Source organism: Branchiostoma floridae, chromosome 1, assembly GCF_000003815.2.
Source record: "Branchiostoma floridae strain S238N-H82 chromosome 1, Bfl_VNyyK, whole genome shotgun sequence".
NCBI lineage: Eukaryota > Metazoa > Chordata > Leptocardii > Amphioxiformes > Branchiostomatidae > Branchiostoma > Branchiostoma floridae.
The window spans coordinates 19,346,561-19,366,625 of record NC_049979.1 but is presented as its reverse complement, the minus strand read 5'-3'; the positions used below and the strand labels follow the sequence as shown (position 1 = coordinate 19,366,625).

Below are 20,065 nucleotides of genomic sequence, written 5' to 3'. Positions count from 1 at the left end.
TTTTGTATGCTACATGTTACTAGCTTTTATTTACACAAGTATGCACTTTGTCACAACTCCAAATTCTGCTAGAAACACAACATTTCATCTCACAATAATACATTAATTTCACAAACGTTTTCCATTCAAGAATACAGAGTGTTACGCCTGCGCTTGATATTGTATTTACTATGACGAAAATTAAGATCTATCCGTATATCCTTTTCTGGTTACAGGAAAATTTATACATTGTCAGTTATATAGACGTAGTCCAGTCTATAAGAATGTACATTTCTACCATAATTCATACATTTTACAACTTAAGAATACACAAGACTCTTCGTACATAATATTACGTATTCATAAAAGGTCTATATTATGTACTATCAAAATAAACACAAGACCACGAATATAACGCTATAGTAAGTTTTACAGAACAGCGAAACCAAATCGCATCTCCCCTTCCATGCACAACAAAACCAATATTCTCCTTTTCCTCCTTAGACATCAGACTCTGAGGAACTCCTGCGCCCTGCGTCGTGAGCTTGCTGGTTCCTCAGGGCGTCCTCCACATTCAGGCGGCTGTGGGAGGGGCAGCGGCTGGCGTTCTGTACGGGGAGGGAGGGGTTGGTCTCCGCCGCTTCTTCACCTGTGAGTTCAGGCACAGATATTTAGGTGTTCATTACAATCTTGAGAAAGCCTCTGTAACAATATTTTTTCATCTAGTGGTATTATGGCATTATGAGAGTTGATGTCAGTTCTCGTGTTCTAATTCTATTGTGCGATGTAAGAATGTAGCTTTTACATTCACACTGGATTACTGACAGGCGTATGTTTTACTAGCCTCCCTCAACATTTGCTCAGGTTCTCAATGTCGTGGAAGGGAGCGGTATAACTCTGCTCTGAACCTGCGCAAATGTTGAAAATCGCAAATCAGCGCTCCCAAAAATAAGCCCAGCCGCTTCCGAAGGAGGCTATAATGCTATAATATTAATACAATACAATCATGGGGCTAGAAACGAAGATAGTAAATACGACCCATACTTGCATAAACTAGTATTATATTTACAATTATTATCACCGTAGTTGCTTCAATCTCTCCAGACGTACGATCTTTTAGCGGTTTTTCATTTCTGTAAAACGTTGAATATTACATATACATGGCTACAGTACAGCATCAAATCACGGTAGGCTGACGGAGTGGTAACAAGGATTTTGAAGGCTACGTTCGTGTAACAATGCATTGGGTATAAAGCACGTGTCCTTGTAACAAGTGACAAGCAACTTACCTCCTTCTGGATGGTCTCGTACATTTTCTTGCGCAGGCGGCTCCACTTGCACCGCGATGGAGGATTGGTGTGTGGGAGGGCTGCAGTAACTCTCCTCGTCCAATCGCTTCCTTTTTACTTTTAACAGGTAGAAACTTCCGCCGATCACCGTACCCGTGGCTACGACAGTCAGGGCTAAGATGACGTAGAATATAGCCCGCAAGCTATCGTTGATGGCACTCAGTTGGGTTGCAATTTGAACTGTGTGGATGAAACGACAAAAGATTGTCACAAGGTCCAGAATAAAAGTAACGTCAAATATCAATGATAGTTTCATTTCCCATCCTACATATCGTGTTATACTTATAGGGTCTTCTGAAATGTGCACACATAGATGCTGCACTACTGTGAACTTTAAAGTCACCGTATTTTACCCAGGTGACCATTTTGGTTAGCCTGGAATCCAGCTGTGTTGTGCTTTGGTCGCTCTGCTTCTTGCCAACACGCAACTCTGGGGAGCGACTAAAGCGCAACACGGCTGGATTCCAGGCTACATTTTGGTGTCCCCGGTGGAACTATGAGAGTTGAAGTATACCCCCTCCCCACCTGTGCGAAGTCAATAACGCACGTACCGTTGTCGACCCGGACTGCTTCTCCTGTGCCGTGACCTTGACCTCCGTGATGACCGTGACGTGGCCTGTACACAGGTGTTGTCGTCTGCTGCTGCACCATGGCCAGGTAGTCTGTCAGGCACAAACAAAAAGGCGGCAAAATATGCTTTTAGATTAACCCCGATACTAATATATTGCATACAGTTATACTGATATAATGCCCATTGCAATGCAACAATAAAACAATAAATATTTATATTGCCTATATCTGTTATGTGGCTTTCAGTGTTTAAGACATGTCCAAGCAGAGCCTACTATTATTTGAGTTGGCTAGGAGTCAAAGTCACAATTTTCAACAGCAAGGGAAAGCCCCAAAATGACGTGAGGGAAATTCCAGCAGTAAAATAAAATACCATAAAAGAAGTGGCCGTGAAAACCATACAGATGGTTGTTTGTTTAACATTCACTTAGATTTTCTGATTGCAAATCTTAGAATAAGGGAGTATCCACAATCAATACTTCAATCAAATCTCAAGTTACAAAGCCTGTTTTCAGTATTCATCCGCGAGATATATTCTTTGTGATTTTAACAAGGCTGGGTATTTAGGGATATCAAGTCGGCAGACTGTGGTTTCAAACTGCAACATTGTGAAAATATTGCAATTCAAAACCTTTAAGGTTATTATCCCGTTGAGTTGATATCCCTATATATGCTGTTTTTAAATACAACGGACATATGTTACCCCACGGATAAAAGTGAACTAGCGTTACGTATTCAATTTTAAAACAACTTGGCTCAAGGAATTTCACGGTCTGAAACACAAACAGAGAGCTGCAAAATACCTTGACGTGATTTTACTTACCTCCACACTTCTGCTCGCATTCCTTCATGGTGTCCCGCGCCACCTCGCACAACAGGCTGCACGCCTCGCAATTCCTAGTAAACTCGTCATAATATTTGTCAACGTCGCACTTTCTGTCCGCTCTATCTTCTGAAGAGCTTGTCCCCTTCACGGCCCCAATGATGATGAAAACACAACAGAGGACAATCGGGAAATGACTCATACCGAGAGAACGCGCCATGCTTGGTCTGTGTACTCTATCAGTGTGATGTTCTCAAATGATTTTGCTGCGTACTAGGGTCCGACTGTGTGGAAAGTACCATACTACGGGGAATCACCTAACCAAACAAAAGACACCATTGTTTACGGTATGCATGGTTTTGACTACATTTGCGTCAAAATGATTGAAAATTGTCAAACGCATGGCAAAAGTTGTCAAACACATGCATATGTTGAATGGCTAAAAGTGAACTCCGTAGAGATATGTCATTAATTCAAATACATGAATTATGACGTACGTTGTAAAATGTACCCATCACGGGGTCGTCGCGTGATCATGAGAAAGGGGAATCCCACAACTTCGGGGATTCACCCGGCATTACGTAATGTGACGTGACGTCTGTATATTGTGCCAGTTCCAGCCCTCTAAGCAGTCAGAGTCATGTATCAGAAAAAAGGAATAAAATCAAGTTTTGTGTCATCCAGTTCTTTTTTTTCGAACGATTTTGCTCAGTTCATTCCACGTGGACCACTTGTTATTTCATGATAATACTCAGATACTCAATCTACATCATGAGTGACATCTATAAACTATATATCTTAGGCACAAGAAGTACGTACAGTTTCTAAAACTGGTGTTGACCAGTTTGAACCAGAATCAGGACACAGCGGGAAACCCCACCTGTACATGTATTGCAAAGTTCAGCAGGTGGTTAGGCCCTACGTCATGAATATTCATGAGGCAAAGTAAATAGGTCAAGGGTCATTCCGCAAGACTTGTATTTGCTGTGTAAGCCGGTACTCCAAACAAAACTAGACAGCCGTCTACTCATATGTCATCCACACTTTACTGAACGAGGCCAACCTAATTCTGAGTGGTTGGCTTATAATTTGGGGGCGTTCCTTATCTCCAAGCAGATGGTGGGCAAGCAGATAGTGGGTAGAAGATTTAATGTTTTCTGACGGTCGACACTGCGGAAAGTGGCTGTTAGTGAAATTTAGCAGTAATAAAGCGTTAACATCTGCTTGAACATTAGCTGTTGAATAGAGAACATGTTTTCGGCTAAATTTTATATTTGTGTATGCTATCAGTACAGATATAACTATTGTCTCTTGCTTTGCCTCTTGTTGTTTTAAATAGATATTGCGACAAGGGGCAGTTCAGAACGTAATCTATAAAGAAAACAATTCTCACGGCACATAACGTAAGCTGCAAGCGTCGGCTTTGATAAGTCCCAACTATTTCACGGGGATGTACTCGCGGCGACACACGTGTCCTTGAAAAATACCTAGTTTCAGTGTCACACGGGGTCATTCTAGACACCTAGAACTACATTGTCGTGCAATGAACCGTACAATCTCCACATTCCCTCAACAGCACCGGTAACATAAGACCCCATTCATTTGTTTTTCTAAAGCTTCGACTTTAAGTTGTGCGTCTGGTACAGGTGGGTACACTGACCGGAACTGACGTCATTGTACGGTTGATTGAAACAGACAACACCGCTGAAATGCGTGAGAAACCGGCAAACGAAAAGATGGCAGCTGTATCTATGAATCCACTTTGGACATCGCCATCTTCTTTGCTGCTCTTTTCGACGACGTTTTTATTTTGGACTATAAGGATATTGGCCACTGCTTTGGATTGCAACTACGATCAACAGTTCCATGTCTATAGAGAAGATGATGGCGACGTTTTCACTAACCCTTGTCAGTACGTCGAGCCGAATAATCAGCGCCACTGTTACGACAACTGCTCGGGGATGGAAGCAAATTTTGTGGGGAAGTTTACGTTCGATGGTGGTGTGGAGCAGTGTGCTTGTAAGTGTCGTCAGAGCACGCACGTATTCGACGTCGACAGACAGGTGTGCAACAACACGGAGCTAGCCACAGGTGAGATTTCAAGGGAATCGCCATGTATTTTGTCGAAAAATAGTATACTTATACAACAACAGGTTGCTTCTGATCTGAAGGAATATGTATTTGTCTTGCAGCAGACATAATCTAAAAACAAATATATGAATAATTCATTCAATTCTAATTTGGATACCTTGCTAATCTAAAATGTCTCAATGAATTATGTCATTCTATTCCATTGCATTCATAGAGACCGACACTACCTCCACTGGAATGTCTATTTAGGTCATGCCATTGTACGTACTGTGCAATCAAAACGATTGTCCACGTTTTAAGTGTAGGCTTGCAGTGAGTATCTTTAATGTAGGGCACATAATTATTACTAACATTACATGAACTTCGGTGGTTACGTGTCAGGAAGGTACTAGTGCATTTAGCGCCATGGCAACTAATCCACTCATGACCTTCTCAAAATAAGGCTGAGTAAGTCCTTCAAGCGAGGCTGTGTTTAGAGAGGAACAAAGAAGTGGCTAGGCGCGCCGATAGGAAAGGTGGCACGAAAAGGAGAAACCGACAAAAGAAGTCCCTGATATGTCACGCTATATATGTGTCAATGTTTGCAAGGTGTATGTTTTGACCGATAAACAGAAAAATCTACAAAATTATATTTCCCATAAGGATGACTTAGGGAAAATACAAACAAGGCGTACATATAGACATAACAGCAAAAACAAATCTATGGGCGCTAAAGCTGTGAAATTACTTGTGGTGAGTCCATTTTGAGGCCACCCCATCCCCTCTTTGCCCCGTGGCAATGCCACATAACTAAAGGTAGGGTTAATCCCAGAAGACTTATGCAGAAAAGCGTGACTCAATTAAGTCTCCATGTCTAGATCTAATCGCATATGATGATCGCATATGCTAGCACGGGATTTTCTGATCATTGCACTTATTTGTCTTCCTTGATGTTCTCAATGTACAATGTAAACTGTATACGGGTGCGATATCGCAGATTTGCATCAGACTGCCATTGTTGTAGTCAGTATGTAGTACCAGCATTTGGTAACTACAACGCATTAATCTGACCCAGTCTTCCATGACTGGGTGGAGCCACTATAGGCAGTGTCTGGCACCAACGCAAATACCTCCCGTATAATCCATATATCACGAGTCACCGTGCAGCTGCCTTGTACTTGGAATAATTACGTATACAAGGCTGACATCTAGCTTGTAGCGGAACTATCGCTCAGAGATACTATGCATATATCAGAAAAATATCAATTTTTGTCTCGTTGTTGTAATACAGTCTGTACTTCTCATCACCTTTACGTATAGGAGTAAATCAATTGTGACCACTTTTTGGTAGTCTGCGGAATTGCTTTATATTTATTTATTGAATTGATCAATGGCATGAAAAAGATGTATAATGTTAAAATGTTCTGTGTTAAAGAGTGTTAACTGCATGGAATGTTTGCCAACTTTCGTTCATTTCGTGAGGAATACTGTTGACGTATTGTGTATTTTCAGTGTTTTTCCGTAATATTATAATATACTGTTCCTGCTACATATCATAATTTGGATACGACGAAAGAGTGATCCACTGGTACTTGCTTTACACTATTTTAGACAATGATATCTGCTTCTATTTCATCACCACCAAATGTACTAAATTGCAGCGAAATGCGGTATTTGTATGCTCGATATGTGTAATACGATTGATATTCTATAAACGTCGAAAGACTAGCCATTAAAGGATACTGTAAATGCAGAAATGTTCGCGGTGGATTAATGTTTGCGGTTTTCGCGGTGACCACTTCACCGCGAACTTAAAACCACCGCGAACATTTTTCTATTATGGTATTAGACTGCAGTCTATGGTGTTACCGCGAAATTAAATCCATCGCGAAAAGTCCTTTTTCCTGCTACCGCGAAATTAAATCCCCGCGAAATTAAATGTATTTACAGTATTTGTTTTGTGTGTAGGTTACAGTCAGACACAGTGTTACGTGACGGTTGGAGATGCTCTCTATGAGACGCTTGAGATCCCAGCAGGCCAGTCGTCAGTTTTCCTCCAGCCCAGGACCGCCTTACGTCTGAGCGGTAACCTCCTGACACAGGCGGGGGCATGTCAGGTCACAAACGAGCTGTACTTGGACAGAACCGGCGTGTGGCCGCTGGGCTACATCTTCAGCTACAGCGGGGCCGGTGGACCGTTCTTCAGACTGAGCGCACGTTCAGATGGATACATGTACATTAAGGTTAGTATTTCAACCCGGCGTCTTTAGCAAATACATCTTTCCATGATCAGTACTCGTTCCTAAGTGGATATATGATTTTAGTAAAACAAGAAATCTTTTAAAAGCTGTGCATTGCCGCGTATTTTATGACTGAACTGCTGAGAGCGACACCTAGCAACTGCAGTAGGAAATGCAGCAAAAGGGGATATTGGAAATTTACCTCATTATCATAATTTATGTCACATGAATTATTGGCACATTAAACAGGTTTTGTAAAACTTTTTGACCCACAATGAATATGCATTATTTTTCATTACAAAATAAGTTCCTTCTGATGCAATTTGTGATATATCTTTATATAAACATGGTGAGTTAAAGCGTAGATTTATTACGCTGGACCACATACAGTAACATGCGTCTAGAAGAGAGTTTTAATACTCGCCTGGAATGTACCATTGTCTAACTAAGCAATGAAACTCGGTAGGAAAGAAGGGCCTTTGGAAGGGGCTTTGGAAGGGCTGGGTTAAAAGGTCCGTCCATTGATCCATGGATCCATGGAAGAAAGCTGGCATAAGGCATTGCCGCTGGCGCGGCAATGCAAAAAATGTACAACAATCTGGACAAAGGACAAACCAAAGAACCGAGACAATACTTTTCATTTTTTTCTTCAGAACATTTAGCTTAGTTAAGGGCATTGTTCTTAACAATCATTCTGTGAAATTGTATACAAGCCTTTCCGACGCCATTTACTAATTTTCTACGAAAATCAGACGCCGCTGATAAAGAATATACGAACTTTATATGTCAACTACCTCTGTTTCTGTTTCTTTCCGTCACGGGTATTTTCATTCATGTCCACAATGTATGTACAAGTTGATTTCTCGGAGAGGACGTGGTATTGTTACTTTTGTTCATGAATGTAATGATTCTTTACAGTGGAGGGGCCCCGCCCACCTGTCCCCCTGTGTGGACGGACTGATCATACAGTTGGACATATCGTGTAACTCCAGCCCTCCGACTTGTGTTAGGTTCAAGTTGGATGGTACGGCGGCGTGTAAGTACAACTTCAAGTATCGTAATTCCTACCGTTACCCTTTAAGACGTTGTTCTAGAGGATTATTTGAGAGTGTGGGGGTTCCATATCAATGTTTGGCTCTTGACTGATTCTTACGAGTTAGATGCCATGAATGTCATCCATGACCTATCATTTTCTTTCAATTATTAATACAGATAGCTACCAGTCGGGAACACCTCCCTGTAACTTCGGAACTGGATCCGGTATGACTATTATTAGAATGTACAATAATTTATCTACTACAAAATTAGAGATCAAAAGATGTCTAGCACTTGTAATATTGTTACAAGTTTTAGGATAGTCTACAAGCCGCTTTAAAATAGCTAGTTACTTGTTTGAAAATGCCAATTAGCCGTTTCAAACAATCAAGTGATGTGAGCACAGTACTTCAAAAGTACTGGGGAATCTGTAACCTCAATTTCTGTCCTTTTTTCTCCTTATATATAGTCATTGGATTATCATATCCCTTTTCCACTTAGGTGGTGACTCTTCAGTGACCATCCAGTGACCAATTTCAGTGATAAAGAACTGCATTGTAATTTAATCAGGATTAGAACGATTGTTACCAAATGCATGTACTCAGCTATTAATTGGTTTGCTTAGATCATATTCATAACAAAGCATGAAAAGTATGTTGCGTAATCCCTTACTTAACAGAGTGATGACTCGATATCTTTATTTTCCACCCAGGATCCGGCCTAGGTCCGATGTCTGTCACTCACCCAATATCAGTTATGACCAGCCCTACTGTAGCGACTCAAACACCATCACCAGTAACTCAAACATCATCGCCGCCAGCGTCATCAAGTACGTATATATGCCATTCACAATGAAGGATATTCTATTCAATATAGCCTTTGAATATATATGTATCATTGCCGATACCATATATTCTAATCCTGCAACAATGGGGGTTCTCAACAGACCCTATAGCTAGTTCCTTGATGCAAGGAGGTTAAAAATAGTGTTTAACCTCCTTGCTTGATGTAATACAAGAAACCATCTGTGTATGGAATCCATTACACAATTTTTATGTCTTCTAAACTCACATTACCTTAACACTGATGGAAAGTACCACTGAATTGATTATACTCCATATGTGTAATGTTTTGCTTTTTGCAAACATTGATAAGCTTTGCTACATTTTCCATGGAAAAACACCTTCTATCTTTGAAAGTAGAATTTAGATATTTTTGTCAATAGATAAGCATAACAAGGGGTTTAACTCTATAACCTCATTGTTGTAAAATGCGCATTCTGACACCATTCTCCCCTTTCGCCTCTACCACGGTGACTCTGAAGATTTGACCACTCATTATTTTCTTTGTTTCTGTTGTTAATGTACAGGTAATCTAGCGATGATAATTGGTGTTGCTGTGGGTGTGGTCCTGGCGCTAGCAGTAATAGGTGCCAGTATCGCATTCCTGTTCTACAGGGCCGGGAAAGTTGCAGGGTAAGTTTTCAGTCCCGGTTTCGTTACGTGCAGCACTAAATTAAATAAGATTGTTGTATGGTTCTGATTCCCCACTGCTTCACTCTGGTGAACGGATTTGTAGAAACGGAATTCTATAACATTTTGATATGAGATATATTGATATTTCTGATATAGATGTACTGGCTTTGGTGATGCTGCTTCATTCATAACATGTTGCTGTAGACCATGCGTGTTCGCAACTACACAACAGACGATGCTACTTGTTGGCGCTTACCTAACGTTATATCTTAACTCTCCTCCCTTTAGGAGACAACGGAGCACAATGAGAACTAATCTGGTACGTGTGCCTTCATCGTTTCTTCTTGACAGAAAGATATGTATCTTACGGAAACATATTTCTTTGTGTCTTGCCTCAGACTGTATTCCAATGTCGAATCCACTGAACTGGAGGATATAGACTAGACGGGAAAGGAACGAACGTGTGAGAAAGCACTGATGAACACATTAACACGTTTGAATATGTAATACCCTTTTCATTAATTTGCGGGGTAATTTGGTTGAAGAACACCAGATTTCTTTGCTTTCTTGATTCCTTTCTCATAAGGGAACTATCTTAGCAACTTTTATGTGCAAAACATCATAGAATAGCACTTTAGTACGTATGTAAATAACGGCAATACAACATTGACGTTGCTGCGCTGAGCGAAACACGCTTGGCGGACACAGGGGAGGTAACCGAGTCTGGTGGCGGATACACATTCTTCTGGTCAGGAAAGTGTCAAGATGAACCCAGAGAATCCGGGGTTGGCTTTGCCATCCGCACCTCACTTGTGAGAAAGCTAGAAACCCTTCCCAAAGGAATCAATGACCGTCTTATGGTGATGAGGCTACCCCTGAAAGGGAATACTCAGTTGACCCTCATCAGTGCATATGCCCCTACCATGAGCTATACCCAGGAACAGAAAGAACAATTCTACGAGAAGCTTGCACACTTAGTGCGTACCGTACCCAACCATGACAAGATGCTGCTCATGGGGGACTTTAATGCTCGCGTGGGCAGCGACTGTGAAGCATGGCCAGGTGTCATCGGACCCCATGGCATAGGGAGGGAGAACTCGAATGGCCAAATGCTCCTTACACTCTGCTCTGAGCATGGCCTCACAGTCACAAACACCCTGTATCAACTATCGGACATTCACAAGGCCACTTGGATGCATCCCCGCTCAAAGCGATGGCATCAAATTGACTTCATAATAACAAGACGACAAGACATCCGTGATGTGCACATCACCAGGGCAATGAGAGGAGCAGACTGCTGGACTGACCACACGCTACTGCGATCAAAGCTCTCTTTTTCAACAGCCAAGGCAGACCGCAAACACATGAGGAGGAAAGACAGCACCAAGAAGAAGCTTGATGTCTCAAAACTCTCACATGTGGAAACAAAAGAGGTGCTAGCAAGAAACCTCAGGGAGCAGATCAAGAAACTGCCCGCCGAAAGTAACCCAGAGAAAGCATGGGGCAACTTTCGCAAAGTAATGTACGACACATCCGAACGCACACTAGGTCACACAAAGCGTAAACACCAGGACTGGTTTGATAACAATAACGAAGAAATCACCAGCCTTCTCAAGAAAAAGCAAGAAGCGTTTACGCAGTGGCTGAACGACAAGAACTCCACTGCAAAGCATGACCACCTGAAGCACCTCAGGAGTAAAGTCCAGGTAGAACTCAGAAGAATGAAGGACAAGTGGTGGGAGACTAAGGCGGCAGAACTGCAACAGTATGCAGACGACCACAACACAAGAATGTTCTTCTCAGGTCTGAAAGCAGTGTATGGTCCCTCGTCCAATGCCATGGCACCCGTTCGCTCAGCTGATGGTACTCTCCTCACAGAGAAGAGCGACATAACCGAGCGCTGGAGACAACACTTCAGCCAGCTGCTCAACAGACCTTCCAATATCGACCAACAGGCAATCCAGGACATGCCGCAGCGACCACTCTTGGCCTCTCTGGATGACCCTCCAAGCCTGGAAGAAACCCAGAAGGCCATTAAGCAACTCCAAGGAGGTAAAGCACCTGGGCCAGATGGCATACCTCCTGAGGTCCTCAAAGAGGGAGGAGATGCTGTCACAGCCAAACTGACAGAACTGATGCAAATGTTCTGGAAGGAGGGATCGGTGCCGCAGGACTTTAAGGACGCCAACATCATTCATCTCTACAAGCACAAGGGAGACAGAGCAGCATGCGACAACCATAGGGGAATCTCGCTGCTGAGTGCTGCTGGGAAAGTCATGGCCCGCATTGTCCTCAATCGCATCACACAGCACCTGCTGGATGACGTGGTGTCAGAAAGCCAGTGCGGCTTCAGAAGTAACAGAGGAACCATTGACATGGTATTTACACTTCGCCAAATCCAGGAAAAGTGTCGTGAACAAAATCAAAACCTGTACATCATGTTTGTGGACTTAACCAAGGCGTTTGACACAGTCAGCCGAGAGGGCCTGTGGTCAATCTTGTCTAAACTGGGATGTCCCCCAAAGTTCGTCAGCATCATCAGGTCATTCCACGATGGGATGATGGCCCGTGTTGTGGGAAACGGCACAGTATCTGACTCATTCCCTATCACGAATGGAGTAAAACAGGGCTGTGTTATGGCACCCACTCTTTTCAGCCTCATGTTTGCCACCATGCTGTTCAAGGCACTCTCTGCGACAGATGCCGGGATAACCATCCGCTACAGATGCGACGGGCGGGTCTTTGATCTACGGCGTCTGAAAGCAAAAACCAAGGTGCTGGAGGCCCTGGTGAGAGACTTTCTCTTTGCAGATGATTGCGCCCTCGCTGCTCTTAGCGAACCGGATCTGCAAGAGCTCGCTAACTGCCTATCAACAGCCAGCAAAGCCTTCGGGCTAACAATTAGCCTGAAGAAGACAGAAGTGATGCTTCAACCTGCGCCAGGAGTGTCACTAGCAGCTCCTCACATCATGATCGAAGGGACAGAGCTAAACAATGTAGAGAGCTTTACCTACCTGGGAAGTACACTGACCTCATCCTGCAGTACAGACAAGGAAGTGTCCAACAGGATTGCGAAAGCCGGCTCCTCCTTTGGTAGGCTCTGGAAGCGGCTGTGGGGTGAACGTGGCATCAGACTTCAGACAAAGCTGGCAGTCTACAAAGCAGTTGTTATCACAGCGCTACTCTACAGCTGTGAAACATGGACACTGTACAAAAAGCAGCTGAAAGCTCTGGACGGATTTCACCTCCGCTGCCTGCGAAGAATTATGGGTATCTCCTGGACAGACAAGGTTCCCAACACAGAAGTGCTCCGTCGAGCAAACATGATGGGCATTGAAGCGCTCATCATGAAAGCTCAGCTGAGATGGGCTGGCCACGTGGTGCGTATGGACGAAGCACGACTCCCGAAGACAGTGTTCTACTGTGAGCTTGCTTCCGGCACAAGAAAGGTCGGACGTCCCTACAAGCGCTTCAAGGACTCACTGAAGTCGTCCCTCTCTGCATGCAACATTCCACACCGGGAATGGGAGGCTACTGCAATGGACAGATGCGCATGGCGTCATGCTGTCCATCAGGGAGTAAGAAACTTCGAAAACAACAGACTAAATGAGCTAGAAAAGAAACGACAAGAAAGGAAGGAGAAAGAGAAGGAGGGAAGACCCACCCCCAGCACCGCTGTCGTGTGCCCGACATGCGGACGCATATGCGCCTCGGCCTTCGGCCTCCGGTCGCACCAGAGACGCCATTGAAGTCTTCATCGAAGTGACGATGGACATCCAACAAATAACCTAATATATTTCCGGTACTAACATGTTTACACCATTTTAATATGTCGGTCGTATTTCGATCTGCAAGCTATCAATATACCAAAAGCGAAATTTTAGATGTAGTTCCATTTAAAGAAATTGTGTATGTAATTGTTCCTATGTGTGTCTGCAGCCCGCTAGTGCCAGGAAGAAAAGCGGCGTAGCGAACCCCGCCTACTCATCGCAGAAGGGCGCGAACGTCCCCCCGCCTGTCCCGCCGCGTCCGGGCGAAGAACCTCACTACTACAGCTCCGCCGATCCCGAGGACATCTACATGGAGCTGGACGGAACACAGCAGCGGAGCCTGTATAGAAAAGACACATCGCAAGGTGGCGCGTATACATCGCTGAACGCAGATTTACGGGCAGAGAAAGACAAGGGGGACGCCAGTAAAGGCGATCCTGAGCCGCCCGCGCCACCGCCGGTCGGGTCTATACCAGGATACGAGGGTGTGTATGTGGAACCACAGCCAGAGAAGACAGATCCAGCCAATGATACAGACTATGAAGGCTACATCATGCCAGAGTCAGAAGGAAATGGCTACATAGACCTGAACGGAGGGTCTTCGAACTTATGATAAAAGCTTTTATTTTGGCGTCTTTCAATTAAGATGATAAACTAAAAAAAAACAGGGCAACTGACTTTCATCGTCATGGATCTTAATATATTGTTATGATTTACTTATTATGTATCATTTAAAATGTTACGATATCGAAGCCTTTGGCATATATTCTGGTGAATGGATAGTGGATTTGATATAATATTACATGCATTACTGTGTATATTCAAACGAACATGTAGTATTAATATTGGTGAGTGAGTTACTTGACATCACCTGAAAGGGTCAATGTCATAACTGTTATATATATAAACAAACCATATAATTATATAAATGTTAATTCTATAATGATGTATCGACAATCTGTTTCATCTTGTTTTGTTCCATATGAAATGTATACAACTGAACAAATGATTTTGCTGAAGCCAGTGTTGTGTGTAACTTCTGTGATAGTTTCTGAACAATTCAAGACAGCTACATTTATGTCATTAACGGCTGACCACGTTTCGTCTACTGGGCGAATGCTGGATTCTTATCAAAGGATCTAAAAGTTGTCTGCTAAGTATACGACAAATCACTTTTGACAAAACATGGATTGTAGAAAAATTTTCTTAAAAATGATAACACAAAACCGTTATGAAAATTAAATCACGCTACAACATTTGGGGATGTAAACAAATTGGACACACTGTTCTTTCAAAGTTTTGCCTTGCCGACGGCAATAGCCTTGTAGACCTCCGAATCTAGTGGGACGTAGGTCTTCTTAGAGTCGTCACGAAAGTACAGACGATCCGTGACAACGTTGGGATCAAATCCCTCCTTTATCAGCTCTGCCTTGGTCTGTTTGAACGTGGTGGTGTGGGATAAGTGCTGCGTGAGACGGAGGAACAACGGGCGGGCGTAGCCTGGTAGGCGGGAGGACAGATGGGCGTACCAATCCCACATGTTCGGCAGGTGTCCCGGATGTACAACAATGGCCGCCATCCCAGCTCGACCGTCATGACCTTGAAAATACAAACACATTGATCAGCTGTTAGACGGCTAAGCCCTGTTAATTCTGACAGCATACATAGAAAGTTTTAACTTTTAAAATTACACATAAACTAGTGAGAGAGATATTTGGCATATTTTCAATCAGGTCAACTACGCTGGGAAAGGATCAATGCAACTCATGTTCAAGTTTACTTTATTTTGTTTTCAATGACCATGCAAGTGTTGCCTCCTACCTGGCACGATAACCCCGTAGACGTTAGCTTCCTGCACACCTTCTATATCATGTAAGACCTCTGCCACCTCGGTTGTTGCCACGTTTTCGCCTTTCCACCTGCCGGCAATACAACGTAACCATACATTAGATTCTCTCTGATACTCATTGGTAAGCTAGTTTTGACTGTTTTCTGTGTTCGCCATTTTTGCCTCTCGTTTTAGGAAGCAACTGCCGGACTAACAGGTGTGTGGCGTCTTCAAATTGAGGCCAGGTAATGACATTAAAACATTGGTATTTTTTGCCAGTGTCCCAGTCGTTTTTTTTTCTGGTAACGGCTTACCAAGATGGATATATATATATATTTATGCATATAGAATCTGATGTAATCATAGATTTATTACTTATCCTTTACTTTGAATTTATTATCAGTAACGTAAATGATATAATTATAATGAACGACCTGTAGGTGTCCCCCAGACGGTCTATGAAGTACACATAGTAGTCCTTGTCCATCATCATCAGGTCCCCCGTGTTGAAAAAGGTGTCGCCTTTCTTAAAGACGTTACGAAGAATCTTCTTGTCTGTTAACTTCCTATCTCCTTGGTACCCAACGAAGGGAGTGGCGTCTGTTACAGGACCAACAAGAAGACCCGGCTCTCCTGAAATGGGGAGTAGTCGTAGAAGTTTAGTATCCGATGAGTGATTTGTTGTGGCGTATTTCTTGAGATCTGTATCCGTATCTATATAGCCGGCGAAACCGCCCTTCGGCGTAACACACCAGATAATAAATAGTTAAAAACTAAACTATTCTCAACTTACCAGGTTTCACGGGAATGCATCTGGCATTCTGGTCCCTGACAGGTTCGTTCGTTTCAGGGTCTACTTTCAGAAAGGAGGCCCCTTTGAATCTGTCATTCATTCTCTGTCCAGGGAATAAAGAAAGAAAAAGTACATATAAGAGCTCAATCTTCGTGATTTTATGCAATTGTACAATATCAGAATACTTGGTTTTTTGCATACTGTTACCTTGCGAGATAGAAATAATGCACTTTTGGTGGTGCGACATCTAATAAAAGGAGAAAGGTGTATATCTGGCTAAAAGCGTACGTATTAAATACTACAACCAATGTTGTTGAATACAGTCAGAAAACGTATCTTGTGCGTTCATGTAACCTTTGCTTACTCTAAGCAATGGAGTCAGCATGCCGACGGCACCAGTTTTGTTGGTGATGTTGATGAACGACACGTTCCCCTCCGTGGAGCCGTAGATCTCCATAATCTCCCCCACCCCAAACCTGTCCCGGAACTTTACCCACACGTCCGGCCGGAGTCCGTTCCCAAAGGCCAGTCGGACGCTGTGATTCCTGTCAAAGGGAGTCTGAAACATGGAGATGGTGGTGGTTATTCAGATGGTACTACATTGATATTACGACAACAACTGAACAAGATGTCAACGTTATATAAGCTCAAATCATATCCTTAACTATATGTATATATTATCATTGAGATTTATTTGTGTGCATTTTGAAATGGAAACGGATGAATATTAAAAGGATGGTCTTGAGCCGAGCTGATGTTGAGCCGAGCCGAGCAATTTTCGTTACATGTGATCAGCGGGCAGCGGGGTGGGTGTAAGAGGTGTACTTACAAACTGACCTGTGTGTTGGCCCTTATAGTGAAGAAATTCCAATCAAACACTAATTTGTTTCAGATAAAAATTATAGTACCTTTGGTTGAGCGCACAGGTATCTCAGTAGCTCTCCGATGTACAGGATGATAGTTGCGTTGTATTTACGACAGTCGTCCCAAAATCGTGTTGCTGAAAACTTCCTGGCAAGTGCTAAAGTGTGCCCTGCAAAACAAACCAGGTTTATGTGTCTGTGTGTGTGTGTGTCTGTGTGTGTGTGTGCGTGCGTGCGTGCGTGCGTGCGTGCGCGCGCGCGTGTGTGTGTGTGTGTTTGCGTGTGTGTGTACGTTCGTGCGTGCGCGCGTGTGTGTGTCTTCTGATCTTTTTCCCTATTTATAGACTTAAAAGCAGATAATTCAACGAGCATCTTAACAATCCACCAAGTATGATACGTACCATACTCAATGGCGCCTCCCAGGCCGGCAAACAGCGCGTTGGAATGGTACAGGGGCAGAGTCACGTACACAACATCATTGGCCTTCACGTTCGAAACCCCGAATGAACATGCTGCTTGGGATAACCTTCCCACGGTCACTTTGGCAGCTTTGGGCAAACCTTTTTTGGAAAAATGAGACTGAGTGATGTTCACTGCTTCATGTGGTTTTGATTCTGTACGTCATTTTATGGCGTTTTCTACTGGTATTTTGTTTTGTTTGGGGTTTTTTTTCAGAGACGTTAGGCCACACTGTCTTATATAAATTAAATAGTATGTTTATTGCAAATTCTTGCCCGAGGGCTAATAAATTAAATAACCTGGCCACATGTGACCCAATAGCATCATAGTATCCCAGGTCAATCAGCATTTTATGCTTGCCAGAGGATCTGCTATCCAGGGTAAGGAGGCACATGGTCTGGGCATTGGGCCACAGCGCCCTTGTCCCCTTATTTGGGCAAGAATGACTATAAAAAAAACATTATTGAAATGGCGCGCTCCCACAATCGAAGTTTGAAGAGATATCGCGTACCAGACTTACCCGTTCCCATGGAAACTTGTAGCAGCGTTAAGTACAAAAATGTCATAATTCCTGGACAATTGACATGCGATATGGCGATGTTGTTAGAATTGTTGTTAGATAGATTACAGTTGTAGAAAGGGAATTATACTGACCTGTTGTTCCAGATGTATAGATGTAACAAAAAGTGTCGTTTACGAGGACGTTTTCTCGTAGCTTGAATGGGATTGGATGGTCCGGGGTTTGGTTGATTTTATCATCCAATGAACGAAAGTCGTTGAGACCAGGGTTGTCTCCCTGTACCCAGACCGTCACACCTATCTGTTCCAATGACGGTAAGATTTCTACTGTTGCTTCCAGTAAAGGTTGGCCTGTGCATAGCATAAGAAAGTATGATGAGCGAGTTAACATACAGATAGAATGGTTCTCTTTTGGAACAACTTTGCAAGCATCAGGCAACTTAAAGCAAGCTCAATGGTAAAACCTTATCATAACAGAGAGAGAGGGGTTCTTCTGTGACGGTACCATAAGGTCCCTCTTTCAAGATGTCAGCGTGTCCCAAAACCATTCAACTTTTCCTGTACATGTAAATTGTAAGACCAAAGGTGAGTGACCAACAGGTGAATGACCTACATATCATTAAATAGTTTCATCGGGTTAGTAAACATACACGCACACACACAAAACTATATCTCCATTTATATGAGATGATAAATGGTTCGACGCGGGTCTGAGGTATCTTAAACACGGGAAATGGGCATGCTGAAGTAAAAAGAATGAAGGGTTATATTGATAAAAGGCTTTCTGCATGCCCCTTTCTAAAGTTCATCCTGTCACTAACTTTCATAACTTTCAAACTTGTTTCAGAACACAGAACTCCTCACTTAATCATCTGTCTGAAGGTACTTCTCACCTTGTCCCACAATAAGAACCTTCGCCTCTGCCGCCTTGAAACAGTGCACTAAGGACTTGTTCCTCAGGTTGGTGTTCAACAGGGCGATCTTCACTCCCAACTTAGCCAGGCCCAGGAAAGTCCAGATGAAGGCCGGTTCGTTGTAAACCAACATGGCGACGGTGTCCCCGCACGTAACCACCTCCCCGTGGAAAACATTGGCCACCTTGTTGGACATGACATCCACGTCCTTGTACGTGTAGAGCTGGTCCTCGAACAGAACGAAGGGCTTGTCGGGTTGGAGCTGCACCTGGTGGAGGAAACGGTCCACCAGGGAAACGGGAGGCTGGGCTGACGTGTACCGCCTAAAACGGGACATTGCGCCTCGAAATTGCCACATAAACTTCAAGTCCTGTCGGATTTGCGGGTAGAAAACATTGAGAGCCGCCACGGCGGTAGAGATACCACCAACTGTCGCATACAGCGCGGCTTCTGTTGGCTTAACCATGGCGTAGGAGACGAGCACAGAGCGACTCAATTACTCTCTGTAAAGATGCGACTTCCGTGAAGTCAGATTGTGGCGTTACCCCTGACCTTTGTCATAGATTTGAAGGCTGACTTTTGAAAGTTAAGGCCATTGACCGCAAGGTCGCATGCACTGCACGGTGTTTATACGAGAAGGCTGTAGTATTTGGATCTATGAAGTATTGAGGAAAGTATTTGAAAAGTTCCGGACAAATTCTTCTGAACAGGGTAGCGAGGTGATAGCCGTACTACTATATGATAAACTAGAAAGCTTATGAGCAAATTCAGCAATTTTCACCCAACCTCCTCCTTTTACAAAAATGGACTGTTCCAAAATTGAATTTGAAAAAAAAAATCATCCCATGCGAGAATGCTGCATAATGTCTTGGCCGAAACTACGGTACGTTCAAACTAGTACTGTACTGTAATCACATGTTTATTTCTTGATTACGACACGCATACAACATGCTAGTGGTTCACACATTAACCCTATCCGGACTGGGGGGTGGGGGGTGTTGGGATTGGCTAAAAGCTTTGACGTCGCCTATATGTATAGCTCCCAAACGGCTAGAACAACCAAACTTGGTGACTTTTCCTAGAATATTGTTGGCAACAATTTAAAAAAAATAGAGTAAGTTTATGATTTTTCGTGTTGCCATGGCAACGGGTTTCTGAAAGGCAAATTTTACAAAAATCACTAATTTTGGTTTAAACAATGGTATTTTAAGATTTTCTTGCTAGACTAAACTTCTTTTCATACATCTTTAAAATCTAACACATCTTAGTTAAACATTTTTAATTAAATATTCATAAATTATGCTAATGAGATTACCTAATTGGTCAAAATACAAGATGGCCGACAATATCATTTTGAAAAGTATAACCAGCTTATTAA

General features: G+C 43.1%; 3 protein-coding genes across 3 annotated transcripts; 1 reads left to right on the top strand and 2 right to left on the bottom strand.

Moving 5' to 3' along the window:
- Positions 1 to 78: 78 nt before the first annotated feature.
- On the bottom strand, positions 79 to 3,133 carry LOC118422866. The gene is made up of 4 exons (XM_035830685.1): positions 2,722 to 3,133; positions 1,880 to 1,990; positions 1,269 to 1,508; positions 79 to 628 (listed from the first exon to the last, which is right to left on the bottom strand). The coding sequence occupies exons 1-4, from the start codon at positions 2,939 to 2,941 to the stop codon at positions 480 to 482; spliced, it is 720 nt and encodes a 239-aa protein (XP_035686578.1). The 5' UTR covers positions 2,942 to 3,133; the 3' UTR covers positions 79 to 479.
- A 1,174-nt stretch (positions 3,134 to 4,307) lies between these two features.
- On the top strand, positions 4,308 to 14,334 carry LOC118420288. The gene is made up of 8 exons (XM_035827019.1): positions 4,308 to 4,812; positions 6,760 to 7,034; positions 7,950 to 8,067; positions 8,244 to 8,291; positions 8,779 to 8,895; positions 9,436 to 9,541; positions 9,830 to 9,860; positions 13,481 to 14,334. The coding sequence occupies exons 1-8, from the start codon at positions 4,431 to 4,433 to the stop codon at positions 13,922 to 13,924; spliced, it is 1,521 nt and encodes a 506-aa protein (XP_035682912.1). The 5' UTR covers positions 4,308 to 4,430; the 3' UTR covers positions 13,925 to 14,334.
- LOC118420267 (very long-chain acyl-CoA synthetase-like) lies at positions 13,990 to 19,496 on the bottom strand. Its single transcript, XM_035826997.1, has 9 exons — positions 18,667 to 19,496; positions 17,909 to 18,124; positions 17,197 to 17,355; positions 16,841 to 16,965; positions 16,297 to 16,491; positions 15,933 to 16,035; positions 15,574 to 15,772; positions 15,133 to 15,230; positions 13,990 to 14,910 (listed from the first exon to the last, which is right to left on the bottom strand). Exons 1-9 carry the CDS (start codon positions 19,151 to 19,153, stop codon positions 14,603 to 14,605), a joined length of 1,890 nt encoding a protein of 629 aa, XP_035682890.1. The 5' UTR covers positions 19,154 to 19,496; the 3' UTR covers positions 13,990 to 14,602.
- Between the last annotated feature and the right edge of the window lie 569 nt (positions 19,497 to 20,065).

Bases quoted from the DNA above. Each gene is read 5' to 3' on its own strand.
- LOC118420267 (XM_035826997.1), bottom strand. From the start codon at position 19,153: ATGGTTAAGCCAACAGAAGCCGCGCTGTATGCGACAGTTGGTGGTATC. The intron at 16,966-17,196 runs GTACGTATCATA...TTTGTTTTGCAG, and splicing joins GGGAGGCGCCATTGAGTATG to GGCACACTTTAGCACTTGCC. The intron at 16,036-16,296 runs GTAAGCAAAGGT...TTCCCTGGACAG, and splicing joins TGCTGACTCCATTGCTTAGA to AGAATGAATGACAGATTCAA.
- LOC118422866 (XM_035830685.1), bottom strand. From the start codon at position 2,941: ATGGCGCGTTCTCTCGGTATGAGTCATTTCCCGATTGTCCTCTGTTGT. The intron at 1,991-2,721 runs GTAAGTAAAATC...TGTGCCTGACAG, and splicing joins ATGCGAGCAGAAGTGTGGAG to ACTACCTGGCCATGGTGCAG. The intron at 1,509-1,879 runs GTACGTGCGTTA...TCATCCACACAG, and splicing joins AGCAGTCCGGGTCGACAACG to TTCAAATTGCAACCCAACTG.
- LOC118420288 (XM_035827019.1), top strand. From the start codon at position 4,431: ATGCGTGAGAAACCGGCAAACGAAAAGATGGCAGCTGTATCTATGAAT. The intron at 8,896-9,435 runs GTACGTATATAT...GTTAATGTACAG, and splicing joins ATCGCCGCCAGCGTCATCAA to GTAATCTAGCGATGATAATT. The intron at 9,542-9,829 runs GTAAGTTTTCAG...TCCTCCCTTTAG, and splicing joins AGGGCCGGGAAAGTTGCAGG to GAGACAACGGAGCACAATGA.